The 20,316-nt window shown below is 59.4% G+C and overlaps 1 protein-coding gene and 1 long non-coding RNA gene across 2 annotated transcripts in view; one reads left to right on the forward strand and one right to left on the reverse strand.

The window, feature by feature from the left end:
- Nucleotides 1-1,737: 1,737 nt before the first annotated feature.
- The window catches only part of LOC120615381 (uncharacterized), a 22,441-nt gene continuing 3,862 nt past the window's right edge, over nucleotides 1,738-20,316 (forward strand). The window contains exons 1-2 of the long non-coding RNA XR_005656251.1: nucleotides 1,738-1,748; nucleotides 16,445-16,450. This is a non-coding gene — a long non-coding RNA (uncharacterized LOC120615381). The remainder of the gene's footprint in view (nucleotides 1,749-16,444; nucleotides 16,451-20,316) is intronic.
- DAPK3 (death associated protein kinase 3) lies at nucleotides 7,171-19,766 on the reverse strand. Its single transcript, XM_039878366.1, has 8 exons — nucleotides 19,610-19,766; nucleotides 14,162-14,522; nucleotides 13,731-13,860; nucleotides 13,345-13,393; nucleotides 12,668-12,694; nucleotides 10,463-10,615; nucleotides 9,708-9,753; nucleotides 7,171-9,303 (listed from the first exon to the last, which is right to left on the reverse strand). Exons 1-8 carry the CDS (start codon nucleotides 19,669-19,671, stop codon nucleotides 8,767-8,769), a joined length of 1,365 nt encoding a protein of 454 aa, XP_039734300.1. The 5' UTR covers nucleotides 19,672-19,766; the 3' UTR covers nucleotides 7,171-8,766.

Here is a 20,316-nt window from a genome sequence, read left to right on the forward strand (position 1 = left end):
AATTTCAGTGTCTATAAATAAAGTTTTATTGGCACAAAGCCATGCCCATACGTGTCGTCCGAGGCTGCTTTCTTGCTATGATGGCAGAGCTGAGTAGCTGGCAGAGACCCTGTAGTCTGCAAAGCCAAACACGTTTCCTTTCTGCCCCCTTGCAGGAAATGTTTGCTGACCGGCCTTGTGGCGTGGTGTGTGCAGGGTCTGGGGCAGAGGGCGGTGGGGACAGGCAGCCTTAGGGGAGGCCTGCGGCCGAGGTTGCTGCGTCCCGAGGGCATGTGGGAGCTCCTGCAGGACCAGAAGACAGCACCGGGTGGGCCTGCCAGAGCTTGCCCTTTGCCACAGGCATGAAGCTGAGCTGCCAGTCACTGGGCCCAAAATAGTGCAGGATGGGACAGGGACATGGGAGAGGAGGTGGGTCACGGGGCAGCCAGGGCCTTGATTACCCAGACGACTCGATCATTATGAAAACGGTAGCGACAGGGTGACCAACTTAAAAAACACAACAATAACAGAAGATAACCAGTGCCAGCAAGGACGTGGAAAAATGGGAACCCTTGCTGATTACGGGAGTGAAGAACAGGGCAGCCACTGTGGAAGAGTTTGGAGGTTTCTCTCCAAATTATAGAATTACTACATACCCAACAATTCCACGTCTGGATGGAATTTTAAAAAGCAAAAGGCACGTCTCGAACAGATGCGTGCGCACCCACGTCCACAGCAGCGTTATTCACAGGAGCCGAAAGGCGGGAACACCCCAGTGTCCAGCCACACAGCGGAGTATTACTCGGCCATGAAGAGGAGGGACATTCCGATGCCCACTACGACATGGATGGTCCCTGAGGACACTGTGCTCAGTGAATAAGCCAGACACAAAAGGACAAATACTGTGTGATTACACTCACAGGGAGTCCCCAGAGGAGTCAGATTCAGAGACAGGAAGTAGATGGGGGCGAGAGGGGGCTGGGGGAGGGGAGGAGCAGTGTGTGTGATGGGGACAGAGGGTCAGTTTGGGAAAGTGAGAAAGTTCTGGAGACGGATAGTGGAGACGGTGGCTCAGCAACATGCATGTGCTTAATGCCGCCGAGCTGTGCCCTTAGCGGTGGTTAAGGAGGTTAGTTTTACACTGTGTGTATTTCCCAGTTAAAAAGAATGAGAACAGTAGCACTAGAGTCACCACCTCACCCTAGTTTGCCCAGAACTCTCGTGGTTTTACTGCCAAAAGCTCCCTGTCCTGGGATATCCCAGTCCCAGGCAAACTAGGACAGCTGGTCACCCTGATCGGGGCCGCCCGGCCCGAGAGGTCAGATTATTCTATGCTCCATCTTTCTAGGCCTCAGAGAGGGAGCCAGACCTGCCCAAGGTCACTCCTTCAACAAAGCCCAGACCAGCCGCACTTGGCCTTCCGTCTCCCCGCCCATGTCCCAGGAGATCTCTCCTTTCTCGCGGGAACATCTGAGGGGCCCAGAGACCCTGGTCCAGTGCAGCCGTGGCCGAGCAGCTCCCGGAGGTAACGACATCAGCCAGGCCACCCTGTGCCTTTTCTGCAGCATCTGCCCTTCTCCGGACAGATCCGAGACAAACCTGATGCGCCCCCTCTTGGCTCCCCCAAGTGGCCCCAGGGGTGAACCCACAGGCCCCAGGACAGGGAACACTGAGCCTGGGCACCCCAGAGCGTGAGAGGGACGCGGCTGCCTCGGCCACTGTCTGGAACAGTGTCCCCGGGCAGGTGGCATGCCACCTCCTGCTTACCTGTGTGCTCAGGACCCTTGGCGCTGCTGTGCCCTCCCCCTAGGCTGGCACAGTGAGCATGGGGGGGGTGGGCAATGGCACCTGCTGGACACCTGCCCGGTGGTCAACCACCATGGACCCCTCGGAGGTCCCTTGTGAAGCCACTTCTTCTCTTCCCCTGACGAGGACCAGAGCCGAAGACCCCCTGACGATTACTCATGCGTTTACTAGTTTTCCTTATAAGCTTCGCTTATTTTATTGATTTTAACCGAATTCGTTTGAAGGGGAAAGTTGGCAACATTGGTGTCGATAGGAAAACCGACATTTCCCGATCCGTGTTAGAACGAGGCACCGTAGTGACTGAAGTCGGGGTGACCGCCCACTTGTCACCGAAAACTGGCCCCGGGACATCGAGCGCTCGGCACTTCACCTTCCTGCAAACTTCAGGGCCAAGAGCAACCTCAGCGGTTCTCCATTGGGAGTGTCACTGCCCTCAGGGGACACCGAGCGATGCCCGGGGACATCTGTGCTCGTCAGGGTGCTCCTGGCATCACAAGGGCGGGGGCCGGGGGTGCTGCCACACCCCGCAGTGCCCCGGGACAGCCCCCCACAGAAAGCGACCCGGCCCTACGCACAGAGAGCTGGCTCAAACTCCCGTCCCCAAGTGGGGATCGCTGTGTGGAGAAGGCCCCAGGAAGCAGCTGGGAGCCCTGACACACAGCCATGTGCCTGCTGTCTCGTGGCTGACACGCTCCTGGGCCAAGTCGTCCCCTGACCCGAGGAACCTGGCCAGGCCAAGCCTGCCTGCAGCCACCCTTCCTTGGTCCCTGCAGGGCCCTGGGGTGCCAGGGACCCCACTCTGTGGAGGGGGGCCCCTGCCTTAGTGTTGCGGGACCCCTCCTTGGAACCTAGCCCCTCTGCAGCTCCCTCAGTTACAGAGCCAGCCCGAAGCCCCACCCCAGCCCACCACACGCAGATGTACAGGCGGGTGACCTCTCACACAGAGTACCGCCCCCGGCACCCCTGGGCCCGGGACTCAGCCCACCAGCACTTCGTCCTGGGCCCTGCCCCAAATGTCCTGACCGCCACGGAGGGAGAGAGACTGAAATCTGCAGCTCCGTCCTAGGGGAACAGAGGTCCCGGGGGGCGGGGGACGGCTGAGGTTCCTGTCCCTCCCCCTTTATTTTTGCTCTATTCCAGGACCACCCCACCCCCACCTGCTGCACTTGCCACTGGCTCACGCCCGCCCACCCGTCACAGCGCTCAGCCAGCCCTCTTAACCAGCAGCTACTCTGCTGGCACCTTGTCCCGCATGTCCCGGCAGGACCAGAGCGGTCACCTCTGAAGGCTGCCCCACCTCGGGCACCCTCCTTCCCGCCGCCAGGCCCCTGCGGGGGTGTCCTTGGGGACAACTGGGGGTTCTGCCGGTGCCTGGGGGAGGAGCAGGCTGTCGGGGACAGATAGGGTGGCTGATGGCCTCAGCCAGCCACACGCCCTCCACCGCCAGAGCTGCTCAGCACGCACTCTGGCAGGCACCTGGGGACACCTGAGCATGGCCTCATCGCCTCCCCGTGCCCTTGAGGCTTCTCCGGAATTCAACAAGGTCATCCAACAACTGAGCCACGGGACGGAAGGGGGAAGCAGAGGGGCAGGCAGCTCCCAGAACAGAGGTGTCTTGGGGTTCAGTCGATGCAAACAGGGCTCCTTCCGGATAGACCTGTAGGTCCCCCCATAAAGGGACTTTCAAAATATAAAACCCCAGAGGGCTGCAAGGGGCCCCCAGGGAGCCTGAGGACAGGGGTGGGGGCAGAGTAATGAGGGCTCCCCAACCTCAGCCCCCACCGCTCACTCCCCTGGGGGGAGCCGGCACCATCGCCGCAAGACACACATGCACTCCGAGGTCGCCGGGCCTGGGGCAGGGCTCCGGGCTGTCCCCTCTGAATCGAGGAGCGCGTCAGTGAGGGGAAGGCCCGGCCGCCGCCCTCTTCCCCGCTGGGACGGCCCCCGAAGCGCCTGGAACAGCGAGGCTGCGCTTCAGACGTCCTTTGCAGGGGGCGTGTCTTTTCACTGTTCTGTGTCTCACTTCGCAGCGGCCGAGCAGGGCCGGCGGAGGGGGGGGCGACGGCTTCGGTACTTACTTTTTCCTCTCACAACAGGGGGGCTAAAGTTCTCGGGGGCTGAAGGAGCCGCTGGGGGCCGGCGAGCCTGCCTTTATAGGGGCCGCTGCCTCGGGGCGGGGCCGGGCGGACGCCCTCTGGTTATTAATAGCGGCCTCAGCTCCTTGCCCAAGTATGGTCAGGAGCACGGTGGCTGTGGGCTTGGCTGCCACCTGCTCTCAGCCCTGGGGCTCGGGGAAGATGGCACGGGGACTGCCCTGTGACCTACGAGAGACGGTAGCGCTCCTCTGGACCCAGAGTGGCATGGGGACTCCTGCACCCCAGTCCCCCAAATCTAACAAGACTCATACTTGGGGGGTGTGAGTCCAGTACATGCTGGACCCTGATGGCAGCAGATGGCCCATTGTCTCCAAGGAAAGGTAAGGGTGCACAGGGAGGTGGCATGTGTGTGCCAAGGGCAGGAGCCCAGTCAGGCTGCATTCGAACCCAGGACAAGCTGACTCACCTCGCAGCTGGCGTGTGACTGAACCCAAGCTGTGGGGTAAGGCCTAAAATTAGGCTCCATCCTATGTGCCAATAAAAGCACACAGCCCCCAGTGGCCTCCCCACTGCCCCTCCCGAGGACGAGGTCTGCTGGCCCAACCCCACCTGACCAAGGGACCGGCACAGTGGCTGCTGACCCTGAGTGGCGGGTCTCACCTCCCGGCCAGGCCGGAATCACGCTCACAAGTAAGCGTCGTGAAGGCTGTGCCTGCCCCCCACCCCCACCCCGCGTCTGTCTGCCGCCAGCATCTGCTGGTGTCCGCTTGAACTTGACCTCTTCGGGGACACCAGCTTCACTTGCTGAGCCTCGTCCGGCTGAGTCTTGATTCGATTAGCCGTACCATCGATGTGTACCAGCACTGGACGGTGATCGGAGCCCTCTACGAGCTCCCACTCAAGCCTCGTGGTGTCTTGGACAGGGAAAGGAGGGACCACCACCATTTTGCAGTTGGGAGTACGGAGGCCGGGAGAAGGAAATGTGCCGAAGTCACTCTGCACCCAGAGGCCGGGGCAGCAGCAGAAGCTGAGTGTCCACGGGAGCTCAGCTTTGAGAGGAACACGGGGCTTAACCCCTTCCCCTCTTAGGAGCTTCACGCACGCTGCAGCCGAGTCCCGAGCCAGCCTCGGGCGGGCAGGTCCAAACTGACGCCCAGCAGCTGAAGGGACGCAGCGCATGGCTCCAAGGTCCCTGCATCCAACCCGTCGTAAGAGGCGGGCAGGCATTCCCACTTCCCACATGGCCAAACCCGGCGGCGGGGAGCCGTCACGCAGCAGACCTGCTGAGCGTCCACGCCCCGCCGGGGCAGGAGGAAGACGGTGGCTCAGCACCAACAGGTGCCCCCCAGTCACACCCCGGGAAAGAAAGGAACGAAGCCACGGCAAACAGACAAGCTGCTAAACGCGGGGACGCGAGCAGAAGTCGGGCCGTTGCGTAAACCGGCAGGTGCTTGCGGTGCGCCTGTGTGTATGTGCGCGTCAGTCAGCCACGGCTGTGGAACAAGCCGCCACTCTCTCAGTGGCTAAAAACGCGGTGCGTGCTGTCTGTTTCTACACACCGGGCACGTGTGCTTGGCTTCCCTGGGTCTCGTGCCCGGTCTCTCAGGGGGCTGCAGTCCAGCTGGCAGCCGGGGCTGGGTTTTATCTGGAGGTTTGACGGGGGAAGGGGTCTGCTTCTAAGACCATCAGGCCGTCGGTGGGCATCATCCCTTGGTGGCTGTTCCTTGCCATGCGGGCCTTTCCAGCATGGTGGCTGGCTTCATCAAAGCCACAAGGGCAGAGCGCGTGACAGCAAGACAGGTCACCATCGATGTACCCTCCATCACCTCTGCCATATTCTGTTGGTTAGAACCCACTACTAGGCCAGACCACTGTTACGAGTGAATAGCAGGACGCGAGGGTCCTTGGGGGCCATCTCAGAGATGCCCACCTGCCAGGATGAAACAGCGTCCTAGCCCAGCAGGTTCTGCAAAGGGGCAGCACTGTTTGCTAAGTACTTGTGTGGGCCAGAAACCCTGGTAAGGTGCTTTATGACCCCAAGGTGGTTCCCTGTGCCCTCACCTGACAGACTGAGCAAACTCAGGCCGCACTGGGCTGAGCTGTGGAAGGTGTCCCAGGCCAGGAGGCTGGGCAGAAGTGCACCTCGGAGCAAAGCCGCCTGCCCGTCAGCCCCTGAAAGACGCTGCGGGTTTAGCCTGCAGCAAGGCGGACCCCACACCCCAAAAGGGCAGGAGGGAGCCCAAGTGAATTTCAGCTTCTACGCAGCCTTAAATCTGAAAGGCAAGATAGCTAAGGACCCTCACCCGTCCCTCTCGAGGCGGACATGGTCTCAGCCTTCCACAGACGTCTCCTGACGCCCAGCACGCTGCCTTGGGAAACTGGCTGGTTGAATGTCACTTACCACCCGCCTTGGGGTCTGGAGACTCCGGGCACTGTACAAAGTTCCTCCTTTCCCATGGGTGCAGGTGGCACCAGCAGACCGTGGCCCACTGAACTCACGGAATCACACGCCCCTTCCCTTTCCCCCCACAGGCAACACACAGCCTGGGCACCTGCTGCCCAGGGCCCCGTCTCTGAGCCCTAAGGGACCTAACGGCCAGACTGGGGCCTGGCCTGGATGAGCCAGCTGTAAGGGACAGTCACGGGCCGACACGGGAAACCTGAGTAGGTCTGAACATTCGATGAGCTGAAATTTACTAAAATTTTAAAAGTGTAAGTAGCTGACCAAAACGAGAGAGAAAAAAAAAAAAAGAAAAAAAGATGAATTTTATAGTGAAAGCTAGCTCACTTTTTAAAAAATTAAAGAAAAAAACAAAGCGAAACACGCCACTCGGTGCACAGAATGGGGCGACGATGACCAAGGGCGCCAACGGCTCAGAACCTCGGCTCCTGGGGGGGCTGGATCCCCTCCACGGAGCCACATTCGACCCAGAGGCTGCGCTGAGCAGCAGCGGGAGCAGCGATCTGAGCAGACGGCGGGGGGCTGTGCGCTGGGGCCCACAGCGAGGCAGGCGAGCCCCCGTGCGACCGCAGTCTCGGGGGGCAAAGGGACACACACCGCCCTGAACCCAGGGCGGCTACCTGGGAGCTTCCATCGCAACAGAAGAACCAGAGCCCCACTGAGCCCCGGGGCTGGGGCAGCCCAATGCCACATCTCGGGGCTGCCCTCTTCCTCCTGCAGCGCGGGGACAGGCAGCAGGTGCAGGAAAGGAGACGCAGAGCCCTGAGAAGCCATGGCGCTGGGTGACCCAGGGCAGGCTGCCCACTGGGCCCAAGCACAGACGACGGCTGGGGGTCAAAATGGGGGCTTTATTTCCTTCCAACTCACAGTGGGCGCGTGCTTGTAGAGGCGTACATACATGACACACCAGAGCTCACAGAGGGGCACACAGGGGGTCCCACCCCAGACCCCAAGGACAGGCCTGCACACAGCAGATCCCTCTGCCGGACCCCAAAGCCAGTCCCCAGGCCCTGCCTTGGCCCCAGCAGCATCCAGGTGACCTGAGCCCCAGCCAGCAGTCTCACCAGGAACACCAGTCCCAGCCCGGCCTGTAGGATTCCCCGCTGCATTCAGCCAGGCTGGGGGATGGGGGGGCGGGGGGACATGTCTGCACAGCTGTCCCTCACTTAACCCAACGTACAGCAGAAAATGTGGCCCAGAGTGGCCGCTGGCTAGGGACCTAGGTGTCCTTAAGGCCTGGACCTTAGGGCATTCAAGACCCTGCTTGAGGGTGGCACCTAGTGGCCCATGGCAGCACTGCCTGCTGCGGCCCCTTCCTCAGCCCCCGCCGAGGTCAGGGCCAGATGCTCCGGAACCAGCAGCAGGGTCGCAGAGTCCATCCAGTGTCTCCTGGCACAGGGCAGGACGGAGCCCTGAGAAGGACAACACTGGCCCACAGGCCTTTCGGACCTGCTCCACGTGGTCCCCCCGAGGGGTGCTAGCCTGGAGCCCCAGTGGCTCAGAACACAGCACTGGGGAAGGGTGCAAGGCCGAGGGTGGTGGCGCAGGGCGAGAGACCAAGGCAGGGGTGGGACCGCTGGTGGCTTTGCCGCATCGGGGGCTGTGTGTCAGTGTTAAGAGGGGGAGGGGATGGCCCCACAGCCTGCCCCATGGGGGGGCGGGCTGCAGCACGGACGACGCTGCTCTACTCCTGTCCCCAGCCCCCAGGAACCCGCCTCCTTCACTGCGTCTGGGTGGCGATGTGCTCCCCACAACACCACCTCCAGACGGACCACTCCTCAGGGGGTGGGGGATAAGGAGAACCGGGCTCGGAGAACCCTCCACCACTGGCCCTGAAAAGGCCACCTCCCAGCTCTAGAGAAGGGGGTGGGTGTCCAGCAGAGGCCCGGCCAATCCGGAGCCCTGGGGCGTGCGTGCGTCCTCACGATCCCTCCCCAAGGCCGCATGCCTGGGCCAGCATGGAGGGTCTGAAGGTGCTGGCCAGGCTGGTCTGTGTGCGGACGGACCTGCGGCCCCCGGACCTAGGACCCAGCCTGCTACCCCGCGACCCGGCCAGGCGGGAGGCACCTGTGTCTGCCGTGGCCAGCTCTGTCCTGAAGGTACCGACCCCCCACGGGAGTTCAGAGTATGGAGGTGACGCCGCCCCCAGCAGCCCTCCTGCCACTCGCTGGCGTTGCAGGAGAGAGGAGTCAGACAGGGAGAGGCATGCTGTCCAGGAACTGAGGCCTCATCTCCCTGGCAGAGCCGGCCCAGCCCCCCGCCCCACCCCCACTGTGAGTTCCCGGCCAGCGCAGCCTCTTCCGCCTCAGCCCCAGCCTGGGGATTCTCTGGTGCTGAACAAGGGTGACGAATGGGCCTGACCACAGGGCTACTGGGGGGGCACCCACCACCCGGAACCCCCTGGGCCCACCCGCCCCGCGCGGCCTAGCGGAGGCCACACTCCCCTCCCTGCAGCTTCTCCTGCTCCATGGCGCGCACCAGGTCCTGCACAAACCGCATCTCGGAGGCCACCTGCTTCGCCAGGGCCTCGTAGCGGTTCTCCAGGCGGCTGAAGCGGCGCTTGAGCCCACTGGCCCCCAGCAGGGCACCCTTGGCCTCCTCCTGCGCCTGCCGCTGGAGCGCCTCGGTCTTGTGCAGCTCCTGCCGCAGCCGCCGCAGGTCCTGGCCGATGCTCTCGTTCTCCTCCCTGTACCAGGCCTCCTTCTCCTCGTAGATGGCCGTCAGCGCCTCGATGTCCTCGTGGAAGAGCCGCCGGCTGTGCTCCAGCCCGCGCAGGCCCTCCTCGGCCGCGGCCACCTCCTCCAGCACCTTGGAGAAGCGCTCGAAGTTGATGTAGGTGTTGTTGGGGGGCATGCTCGAGTGCGACTTGATGGTGTACTCCTTGAGGCGTGCCGTCTTCAGGCGCCTCCGCTCCGGCTTCCGGCCGCTGTCCTCCCGCCGCACGTTCCGCCGCCGGATTGCCTGCAGCGAGGGGGCCGCACGGGCTGGGGCTAGCGGCGGGGCCACGGAGGGCCACGGCCAGCCCCTGCCTGCTTCTGGAAGTCAAGGTTTATCGGCACAGAGGCAGTGCCTAGTACCGGGGCGGGCTACGGTCCTGCCGGGAACCACAGAGGCAGGAGCCTTGCCGCTCCAGCCCGTCACGGGAGGCTGCGGGCTCTGGCCCGGCGGGGATGCCTTTCTGGGACGTTTCGGGGGTGGGGGGAGCCCTGCTGCACGTACAGAGGGACCACGGACTGCAGCTCGATGTCTCGGTGAGACGGCTCTGACACCACGGCAGAAAGCACCCCATGCCCCCCACTGCCCAGACCCACCGTCCTGGGCTTGTCATGCCTGCCAGCCCTCAGTGGGAGCAGCCCCCACCTCACCTTGATCCAGGAATGCTCCAGGCTCTGGGCTATGGTCATTCTCCTCCTGGAAGAGCACCCCCAGCCCCGGTTAGTCACACGCGTGCCACCTGCACCGTCCTCCCTGACTAGGCCGTGAACAGGGAGGTTCTTCAGGCTCTGCCTGTCGCAGCTCTGCTCTCAGCAGCCCACCAAGGGTTGACACAGACACCTGCCCCTGGGGACCTTTCGGCCTGGCAGCGTGACCCTGAAACGACCTTGAAACTACATGCGCAATCCAGAGCAGCCACTCTGCTGGGCCAAGCACAAGGAGCCCGTCGGGCCTGTGGGGGCCCAGGCTCTGGGGTCTCCATGTTTCCCAAGGGGTTCTGCGAACCGGGCCGAGACCCAATCCTGGAGTTAAACAACTCGGCGCCCAGGGAGGGGCCCAGTGGGCAACAAGGGGTGGCGGCATTCACCAGGGGAGGGCTGCAGCCACAGGGGGCACTTCCTGTGGATGAAGACTCTGTGCTGCCAGAGTTTTTAGATATTTTTCTAGGGAAAATTTTTTTAAAAAGTAATCTGGAATTTTATGTAAAACCCCAATTTTAAAATTTGGCAGTAAGTTAAAAGCTTCTTAAGACCCAGCGTGGCCAGCTTATCTCCTGTCCAGAGCAAACCCAGTCACAGGGAGGTGGTGGCTTGGAGGGACATGCTCTCGGCCATGCCGCTCACTCGGGGCACCCACTCGGCCTTCCCTGTGGGCAGCCCCAACCCCTCGCCCGGCTCGCTCTTACTTGGGGTCCTTGACGAGCAGCCGACGAATGAAGTCCTTGGCCAGCTCGCTGGTGTTGCCAAAGTACTCCTCGTCGAAGTCGTAGTTCACGGCCGAGATGTTGGTCAGGGTCTCCTGCTTGGTCTCACCCAGGAAGGGCGACGCACCGCTCAAGCTGAAAGACACACGGGCTTGGCTCGGTGGGGCAGACGGGAGGAAGGCGGACGCTGGGCCCCGAACACGCCACGCACATCTGCCCCTGGAACCACCTCTGCCACCACTGGCTGCCAACCAGAAGGCGATACGAAGTCATCGCCCAGTCAGCCGGACGCAAAAAACGTGGGCAAGCCTCGCCATGGAAACCCACATCCATATAAACGCAGTCTCAAGGCATCGCCCCAGAATGCTTAGCGATTCCAGAGAGAATACCGGCCGCCGTGCTGGGGCACCTGGCTGATGCCACCCAGCGCTCGGTCAAGGCACGCGTCACCGGCGCCGACTCGTGGAGGGGGCCGCGCCACCGGCCATGGGGTCCTGGGCACCTGACACTGACTTAAGGTAAGAAATTATGTCCGGTCCTTGGGCACATGGCTCCCAAAACCCTTGGGATGTCCTCAACGGAACAGCTAAGAAGGTGGGCATTTCGTTGTAACGTTCAGCCCTTGTTCTGAGTTCCTAAAATGGCTCAAAAAAGCACTGTTACTCGTAATGAGGCCCTGCCAACCTCACGAAGTTTGCAGTAATGAGGTGACTTTTGGAAAGCCTGGGGAACCACTGGTGGCACTGGGAGGTTGGCGGGTCAAGGGGCCAGACTGAGCTAATCTCAGACAAAAGATATCATCAATCACGCCTACGCGATGGAACCTCCATAAACATCCTCAAGTAGGGGGTTCAAAAAGCTTCCACGTACTGGGAGAAGGCTGCACCCCAAGCTCCGGCATTAGGTGCTTCCCAGGCCTCACCCACGCGCCCTTCGTCTGCCTGCGTCCTTTATCATTTCCTTCGTAACGAACTGCTGCACATCGGTGTTCCCTGAGCTCCGGGAGCCGCTCTGGCAAATTAATCAAACCCAAGGTGGAGGTCATGGGGACCTCCGAAGTTATAGCGGGTGGGTCGGAAGTGCACATGACAACTTGGACTTGCAAATGACATCTGCACGGGGCAGTCTTATGGGACTGAGCCCTTCGCCTGTGGGATCTGGCACTGTCTCCAGGCAGGCAGCACCAGAACTGAGTTCCAGAGCAGGACGCCCAGCAGGTGTCGTAGACAGTGCTGCATGTGGGGGACCGCCCGCACGCTAGGGAGCCGGCAGCGTCAGGTGGCGAGTAGAGTGTCACAGAGGAGAAACAGTGTCGGCCCGCCTGATCGCAAGCGAGCCTGCCAGGCCTGCACTGAGGGACACTCTACACGTCCCTTACCAGTGCTCTTCAGCGGGGACACGAGGGGGAACTGCCCCGGAATGGAGAAGACTCAATGAGTGGCCCTGGCTGGGGTCCTGGACTGGGGAGGATGGAAGGAACACCGATGGCGTCCGGATGACTGGGGCACCCTGCTTGCTAGTACTGCGTCAAGCTAAGTTCCCAGTGCGGACAGACACCGTCTGTGAGAGACGTTCAGGTGAGGGGACGCAGGGGCCAGGGGCACAGAGCTCTGCGCTGTCCCGGTCCCTCTCCCGAGCTTCCAAACTCATCTCCACGTTTAAAAAAATCAGTTGAAAAGACAGAAAAAACTCCCCAAACCTCACATTATACATATATATACGAGACCATATATATATGGTCTCTGATCACTACACCCATTTGAAAAAGAAAGGGAGTGAAGAATTATGGGGTACCCCTGGCCCAGGAACAGCCCAAATGCGCCACCTGAGGAAAAGACCTCAGGTCAAATCGCCTTTATGCACAGAGCGAGGGCTCCAGCCATCAGCCAATGGACAAAGTAGGGGACACACGCTGTCCCAGCACCGGGCCCTGGACGTTACCTCCCAGGACAGCGTCTGCTTTCTGAACTCTCCAGAAGACGCGGAGACAGGAACCACACCCTTCTCTCCCACATACCCTCATTCGCTCATCCATCCATCCACCCAGAGTCCTCTGAGCACTCGACAGGTCAGAGCACTGGGGGGCCCACGCCTGAGGTCACAGTCCTCACATGGAAGCCTCCCTGACCCTTCTCCTGACCCGGCAGGGCGCCAGGAGGGGTGGCAGGACGCCAACCAGGGACTCACAGGATGTAGGTGATGACGCCAATGCTCCTGGAGGGCGACACGGGAAGAAAAGGGTTAGTTTAGCTCGGCCGCAGGAGGCGCAGCACACCGCCCCTTCTCCCCGTTTGTAAAGGGCCCACGTGAGAAAGCCACAAGTACAAGGCAGTCGGCCCCCAAGACTTCAGAGGCGATGCCCTTATGTCCTGCCCTGGACTCTAGGGACTGGGGATTTGAATACCTCTGGTCACACCTCCCTGTCAAGGCTCAGAGGAACTAGAGATCGGGGTGGGGCAGACAGCACGATGGCCCCCCCAGACCCTGCACATGTGGAACTCTCTGTGGGGCCTGCTGGAGCCCGAAGGCGGGGCTGGCAAACTCTAAATGGTCAGCGCATGTTTTAGGCTTTCTGGTCTGTGGCACATTCGTCTGTTTTGATTTCACACCTTTTTAAAAAACAAGAACAGCACCCTCGGCTCCTGGGCCTGCTCTGGCCTGGGTGCTACACTCTGCTGCCCCCCATTCTAAGGCGATGGTCTGTCCTGCCCACGCCCCATGGCACCAAGACCACCCCATGGGCTGTGCCCCAGCCTGCAGCTTCTGGGAACAAGCAGGGGACGTTCCCGGAGGGGCGGTCCCAGGGTGTGTGCTGGGCTCGGCGCTGGGCAGCCCTGGGCCCCACAGCCCCACCCCCAGCTCACCACATGTCCGCCTCCAGACCCAGGGGTTCGTAGTTGACGATCTCAGGAGCTTTGAAGACAGGGGGACAGAAGGTGCAGGGTCAGGAGCTGGCTAAGTCTCAGGCCACACTGGGGGACTAGCCCAGGGGAAGCAACGCAGCACCTCGCAGGGGGACTGCCTGGTCACCTGAGGTGCACACGCACACGCACACAGGCAGCATGGCTCTGGGGTAGGACGGAATGGTGACGCACCAGCTGAGGCACTGAGCATCCCCGTGCCTGAAGCCGGGGCACCTGAGGGCAGCGGGCCGGGCATCCAGGGGCCGGGCTCGACTCGCCCCACAGCACCGGAGTCCTCGAGTGCCTGTCTCCAAGCCCCAGCCCTGACACAACAGGCAGGGCCTTACCTACAAATTCCGGGGTGCCGAAGATGTTCTTGAACTCGTCCCCGGCTTCGATCTTGTGGGCGATGCCGAAGTCGATGAGCTTGATGCGCGGGCTGGGCACGCCCTTGTCCAGGAGCATGATGTTTTCTGGCTGCGGCGGGGAGGCAATGACGAGGGGTCTGCTGCTCCTGCTGCCTGACAGTGCCCCGATTTCCCAGGCCAGCCCGCTCCCAACCCACAGGGCGAGCGGGCTGTCACCCTGCGTGTCCAGGGCTGAGTCAGCCGGTGCCCTCAACCCCCAGAGCGTCGACGGGCATGGGGGACGCACGGTCTATGCCCACGAGACTCAGATCCTCTCTCCGGCCCCATCCTCACCCGCACTGGCCAGGTTCAGGTGCCCACCTGGTCCCCGGCTCCGTCCCCTCCATCCCAAGGTCCCCAGCGGGGCTCACCTTGAGGTCAAAGTGGGCAATGCGCTTGGAGTGCAGGTAGTGGACGCCGTCCAGGATCTGCTTGAGGAACTGGGTGGCCTCATCCTCTGTCAGCGACTCCTTTTCCGCCAGGAAGTCGAAGAGCTCCCCGCCGGAGACCAGCTCCAGGATGAGCACCACGTCGGTCTTGTTCTCGAAGATGTCATGCAGCGTGATGATGTTGGGGTGCCGGATCTCCCGCAGGATGTTCACCTCCCGCTCGATCTCCTCCCGGCTGACGCCCCGTCGGCTGGACGACAGGCGGCGCTTCTTGATGAACTTGGCCGCGTACTCCTTCCCCGTGCCCTTCTGCCGGCATTTCCGCACGATCGCAAACTGGCCACTGTGGGGGCAGATGGGGAAGGGGCACTGAGAGGGACCCGGGCTGGCCCCCGCCCTACTGGGCAGCTCCTGGCACCACACAGGTGCACCGTCCCTGCCAGCTCCGTGGTATGCCCAGGGGGTGAGCTGCCACGTGAGTGCGGAGCGGGGTGGGACACAACAGCCACCCGGCATCTCTGCTCCGGTGACGGGCGAGAACAGCTCGATGCAGAGAGCTGGAGTTCAGCACGGTACCAAGTCCAGCCGCCGTGGAAGAGAACAGACGCGAGATATCCACGAAGACCCCTCAGTGAAAAAGCAAGCGCGGAACGGCACACGGAAGGAGATCCTTGTTTCAAAAAGGGATGTGCTGTCCCCACGCGCACACACGTTCCCTCACGTGCGTATGCACAGCTCTAACGGGCACATGCCAACTGGCTAACAGCCGTCTCTGAGGGGTGGGACTGGGATGATGGGGGCAAAAAGAGGGGTTCTTATTTTTTATTTGAAACAATTCTATCCTGATTCGACTTTCCACTGTTTTTTTTTGTTTGTTTTGTTTTAAACCTAAGAAAAACAAATAAAGCCACTGACTTCAAAAGAGCTTCTTATCAATAGGCGGAGTGAAGGAAATGCAAATATTTTCAAAACGGGAGACGGGGTGAGGATGCGGAGACCTCGGAACCTTCACACACGGCCGATGGCGAAGCAGCAGCCCCGTGGGAAGCGGGCTGGCGGTTCCCCAAGCGGCCAGCACAGTGACCGCAGAGTGACCAGGGGACCGCAGATTGCCCAGGGGACTGCGGCTCCCCTGCCAGGTGCAGGCTGGGAGAACTGAGACGTGCCCGCGTGGAAATCTTTCCGCCAGGCAGAAACGACCCGAGTGTCTGTCCATCGGCACAGGAACACGTGCACGAGACATGGCCCATCCATGCAGGGGGGCGGTATGGGGAGATGCTGACACTCACTACAACGTGGGTGGGCCTGCAATCGTGATGCTCAGTGAGAGATGGGCACAAGGGGCCACGCAGTGTGCGGTTCCATTTACGTGACACGTCCAGAACAGGCACGGCCACAGAGACAGAGGGTGGGTTCGTGGCTGTCAGGGGCTGGGGGGACTAGGGAGTGACTGCTAAGGGAGACGGAGCTTTTTCTGGGGTGACAAAATGTTCTGGAAATAGATAATGATGATGGTTGCAGAACCCTATGAATATACTAAAGATCACAAAATTGTACACTTTAACTGCACGAACTGTATGATACGTAAATTATATCTCAAGATAGCTGTTATTTAAGAGAAATTCTATGTACTGCAGTCCAGGGAGCTGTCCAATGTCCAAACACCTTTGCTGTCTGGGAACTTAGCTACATGAACTTGCTTTAACTCAGAAGCTGACTGAAACGGCCAGACAGTAAATATTTTAAGCTGTGTGGGCCACGTGGTCTGTCACAGTTCTTGTGTGGAGGGCCACGCCACACTGGGCTGGACGTGGCCCATGGCCGTAGTTCCCTGACCCCTGAGGCACAGGGTTGTTATACGGACCTACGCCTATGTCCAGACAGGAAACTTTAGCGAGGTCCTGCCAGGGGTCAAGAAAAACCGACATCACGGGGAAACGGGGGAAGAGCATGTCGAGGAGGGAATGGCAGAGACAGGCCGTGGGCCAGGAGGGGGATCGCTGACGTCGCTGGTGGCAGAGGGAAGGCAGGCCAGGCAGAACGAGTGACAGACAAGTGAGGGGCGTCTCTGCCAAGCCGGAGGGGCTTTCGGGAAAGCCAGGGGACCTGACTGGGTTTGTCTGAGGAGGCAGACCTATCTGTGGTGCCCGAGACCACCTGCAGCTGGCAAGCCGCTGCCCTCATCAGCGTCAGGGAACGGAAGCGCCCAGAACAAGCATCACAGACATGCTCTACGCACGCGTGGGTGGTCAGAGATGGGTGAAGTTCAAAGTGGGCAGGTGGGGAATGGGGAATTATCACTAACCATGGTAAGCTAAATAAAGGCCCCTCCGAAGACATCCAAGTCCAAATCCCCAGGACCTGTGATCCTAGATTGCCTGGGGACCCCAGTGTCCTCACAGGGTCCTCATAATAAGGAGGCAGGAGGGACAGAGTCAGAGGCACATGGGCGAGGCTACCCTGCTGGCAGTGACGGTGGAAGACGTGCCTGGGACATGGCACCTCTAGAAGATGGAAAGGCCAAAAACGACTCTCCCTGGAGCCTTCAGAAGGAACCGGCCCTGCAGATCAATTTGGACTTCTGATTCTCAGACCTTTAAGATAACTAATGTGTCCTTCTAAGCCACTAAATTGTGGTAATTTATTACAGCAGCAACAGGAAACTCAAACACTAACCTAAAAGCCAAGGGCGTAGGTCAGATGAGACAGGCAAAGCATCCCTGATTAGGTCTCACCCACGTGAAATACCCTTCCCCCTCCTCTCTGCCCACAGCTACTCCCTGACAATGACAGCAAAGGCCAAATGTTCACCATGTGCCAGGAATGCTATGCTAAGCACTGGACGTGTTGTGTAATTTTCAAATACAAGGATATTTTCCCTTCATCTTTATTCCAAGCTGAACTAACGAATAAAAACAACTAAGTCAGAGCTCACGGGAACAGGTAAAAAGATGCTGTAGAGGCTAACTTGTGTTCTCCCCAAAATCCATGTGCTGAAGCCCTAATACCCAGGACCTATCTGGAGGTGGGTCTTTAGAGAGGTAATTAAGGTAAACTGAGGTTACTGGGCCGGGCCCTAATCCAATACCGCTAGTGTGCTTATAAGCAGATCAGGACAGACACACACAGAGGGAAGAGTGTGTGAGGGCACAGGGAGGCGACAGCCGTCTACAATGTGAGACAGGCCTCAGGGGGAACCAACCCCGCCAACACCTTGATCTCGGACTTCCGGACGCCAGAACCAGGAAAGAATAATAGACCTCTGTTGTTTCAGCCACCAGCCCTGTGGCACTTGGCAGTGGCAGCCTGAGCTCACACAGACGCACATGCCTGTCAGTGACGTGGAAGCCAGGGTGAACGATCCACACACTCATCCACCCACAAATAATTTCTCGAGACTGTCAATGTGAATCTGAACTGTGAGGGAGAACCGCCTCACACTCACACACACACACACTCACACGCACACATGAAACTCACTCCTGTTCATTCAGCCCATGACTCCTAGGACAGGAAAACGAGGTCCCTGTCACCACAGCAACTCCCCACAGCTAATTCCCTGAAGACTGTCATAACCAGACTCAGGAAAGACAATTATGCTTAAAACTGGATTCCAGTCAGATCTTGCCTGTGAAACGGTGCGTATCACGGTGGCCAGCTTCAGAGGCCCAGAGTGGACGTGGGAAAGAGGAGCGTGTGTGGGGCACAAGGGTGCGCCCACTTCCTGACACGCGGGGGCTGATGTTCGCACAGCCAGCTAGTGGGCCCCTAACCGGGACGCAGGGGCAGAGCTGGCTGCCAGGCGGGGGCAGAGCCGGATGCCCACTTCTGATTTTGGACCCAGTCGGGTTTGGTCCCAAGACCTGAATCCTGCTTGGCCACTTACAGTCTGTGTGGCCTTCGGAAAGCCACTTCCCTTCTCTCAGCCTCTTTCTTTATCTAAAATAGGGATAATAATGACACCTGTCTATAGGTCCTGCAGTAGATGAATGGAAGATAAAGACGACCTAGAACTTAGATGTCCAAATGACATCCACGATGCATACAAATTACAACCCAGCAGGCACAGCATCCTGTGCCATTAATCCTTCACTTCACACATCTGAGAATGTTCTGGACCACACAGCTCAGTGCTGTCCAAGGTAGCGGCCACTGGCTACAAGGCAAACTGTAAAGCCCGTCCAAATTGAGATGTGCTGTGGGCATACAATACACACCAGATTTTAAAGGCTTCATATTAAAAAAGGTGGTAACATATTTCGCTAATAATTTTTATAGTGATTACAAGCAAAATGATAATAGTTTGATCAGGTTAAATAAAACATATCACTAAAATTATTACAATTGACACAGCTCTCAAATTTCCAATTAGATTCCAATAAATTTCCTCTGTGGCTCACATCACACAAGTGGCCTGGCTCTTTTAGCAGCTGCATAATGCTCCAGCCACGGACACAGGGCGCTGTGACGGCCACCGCAGATGCTTCCATCTTTTGCTCATCTAACATGTTCACAGCGACTGCCCCTGTTCCTATGTCACTGGGTCCACAGATGCATGTGTTCCCACTGAATTAATTCCTAGCGGTGGAAGCGGTGGGTTAAAGTGATGACGTCTGCTGATTTTTGCCAAACGACCCTCAGCAGATCCTAACACATTTCAACAGTAAAGTACGAGAGTGCAGGGCACGGGAGGCTGCACTCACCAGCACTGTAAACAGAGGAAATTCCTCAAGGAGAGACTTCAGAATCCCAAAAGAGCCTGAACTCTCTCTCAGCAAGGCCTGATGCAGGGCTCAGTTATTTACATTCCCTTCTGGTGACATCATGGGGTCCGGCCAGCAGCAAACTCACCAAATAAGGTTTGAGGCTCCGCAAAAAAAAAAAAAAAGAAAGAAAAGAAAAGAAAAGATGGTGCCTGGCTGGTCTGGGGTGGTGGAGGAGCGAGCTCCCCAGGGAGGCTCCAAGGCCTAGCCAGGCCGGAAATCAGCTGCCAGGCTGGCACGGGACTCCACCCCTCTCCCCCCCGCAGGGGTGCTACATAACTGGCAGGGTATGGGCCCAGACAGAGGGCACCTTTGGGAACGTCGGGAGCTGGGGAGACCAAGTGCTTCCCATAACAGAAGATTACAGAGGGGGGCAGACCTTCACCAGCAAAACCCGCAAACACCCTCTGCTCTGGCGCCACATACAGGCACTGGTACCGTGTGCGCTCGACTATGTCTGTCCCAAAGGAAAGGCACAGAGGATGTCACAGCAAGAACTCCTCGCCCGGGTACCTGATTCCAAAGCCCAAACTCACCCCTCCAGCACATGCCCCTGACTCACTCCTTCTTAGAGAGTAGAATAAAGGACAGGACAGGGAGATCCTGTCCAGAAAACCCCACAGGGCCTCTCTCCTGCCCCAGAGCTTGCTTGGAGGGGACCACCCACCTGCCCAGCTCCTCCCCCATCTCGTAGTAGTCTTCCACAGCTTCCTGCCGGAATGTGGACATGGTGGCTGGTCTTCCTTCCAGCACTTTCCGCTCCAGTGAAAGCCCAGTCACTGCAGCCGGGAGACAGGACCTTGGGAAGTCCCCGAGCCGTGACCCTAGAGGAGACAGGGAAATAGGGAAGAAGGAGTAAGATACCAGCCATTGACCCTAGTAAACGGAGCAATTTGCTCACCAAAAATAGGTTTCACCTGACTCCACCGCCTGGGACGGGCACTTGCATTTGGCAGGCCAGGTACTTTCGTGTGTCATCTCGCTTAGTCATCAAACCGCTGTTAGCCCCGCTGTGCCACCTTGCCCCCATGACTCCCACCGGGCACATACCTCTGGGTCTTCACACACTGCCCAAGCCTTTCTCTGCCTCTCTCTCCTAGGATTTTCCCAACTGCTCATCTAGAGCCCCTACACATTCCTGCAGGTTCCCCGACACTCTTCACACACCCAAACCCCAAAACTCCCTCACTCCCTGCTCGACTTCCTAGTTCTAGTCCCAACACACTCCCATCTCCCTGCCCATCAACAACCTCTACTCCTCTTGGTCTTTACCTACGGTCTCCACATACCGCCCCCCGCCCCCACATATCGGCCTCCCCACTGGTGTGCTCCCCGCAATCCCGAATTCCCCAGGAACCGGACAATGGCTTCCAA

The sequence above is a fragment of the Pteropus medius genome, unplaced genomic scaffold, assembly GCF_902729225.1.
Source record: "Pteropus medius unplaced genomic scaffold, Ma_sr-lr_union100, whole genome shotgun sequence".
In the NCBI taxonomy this organism is placed as follows: domain Eukaryota; kingdom Metazoa; phylum Chordata; class Mammalia; order Chiroptera; family Pteropodidae; genus Pteropus; species Pteropus medius.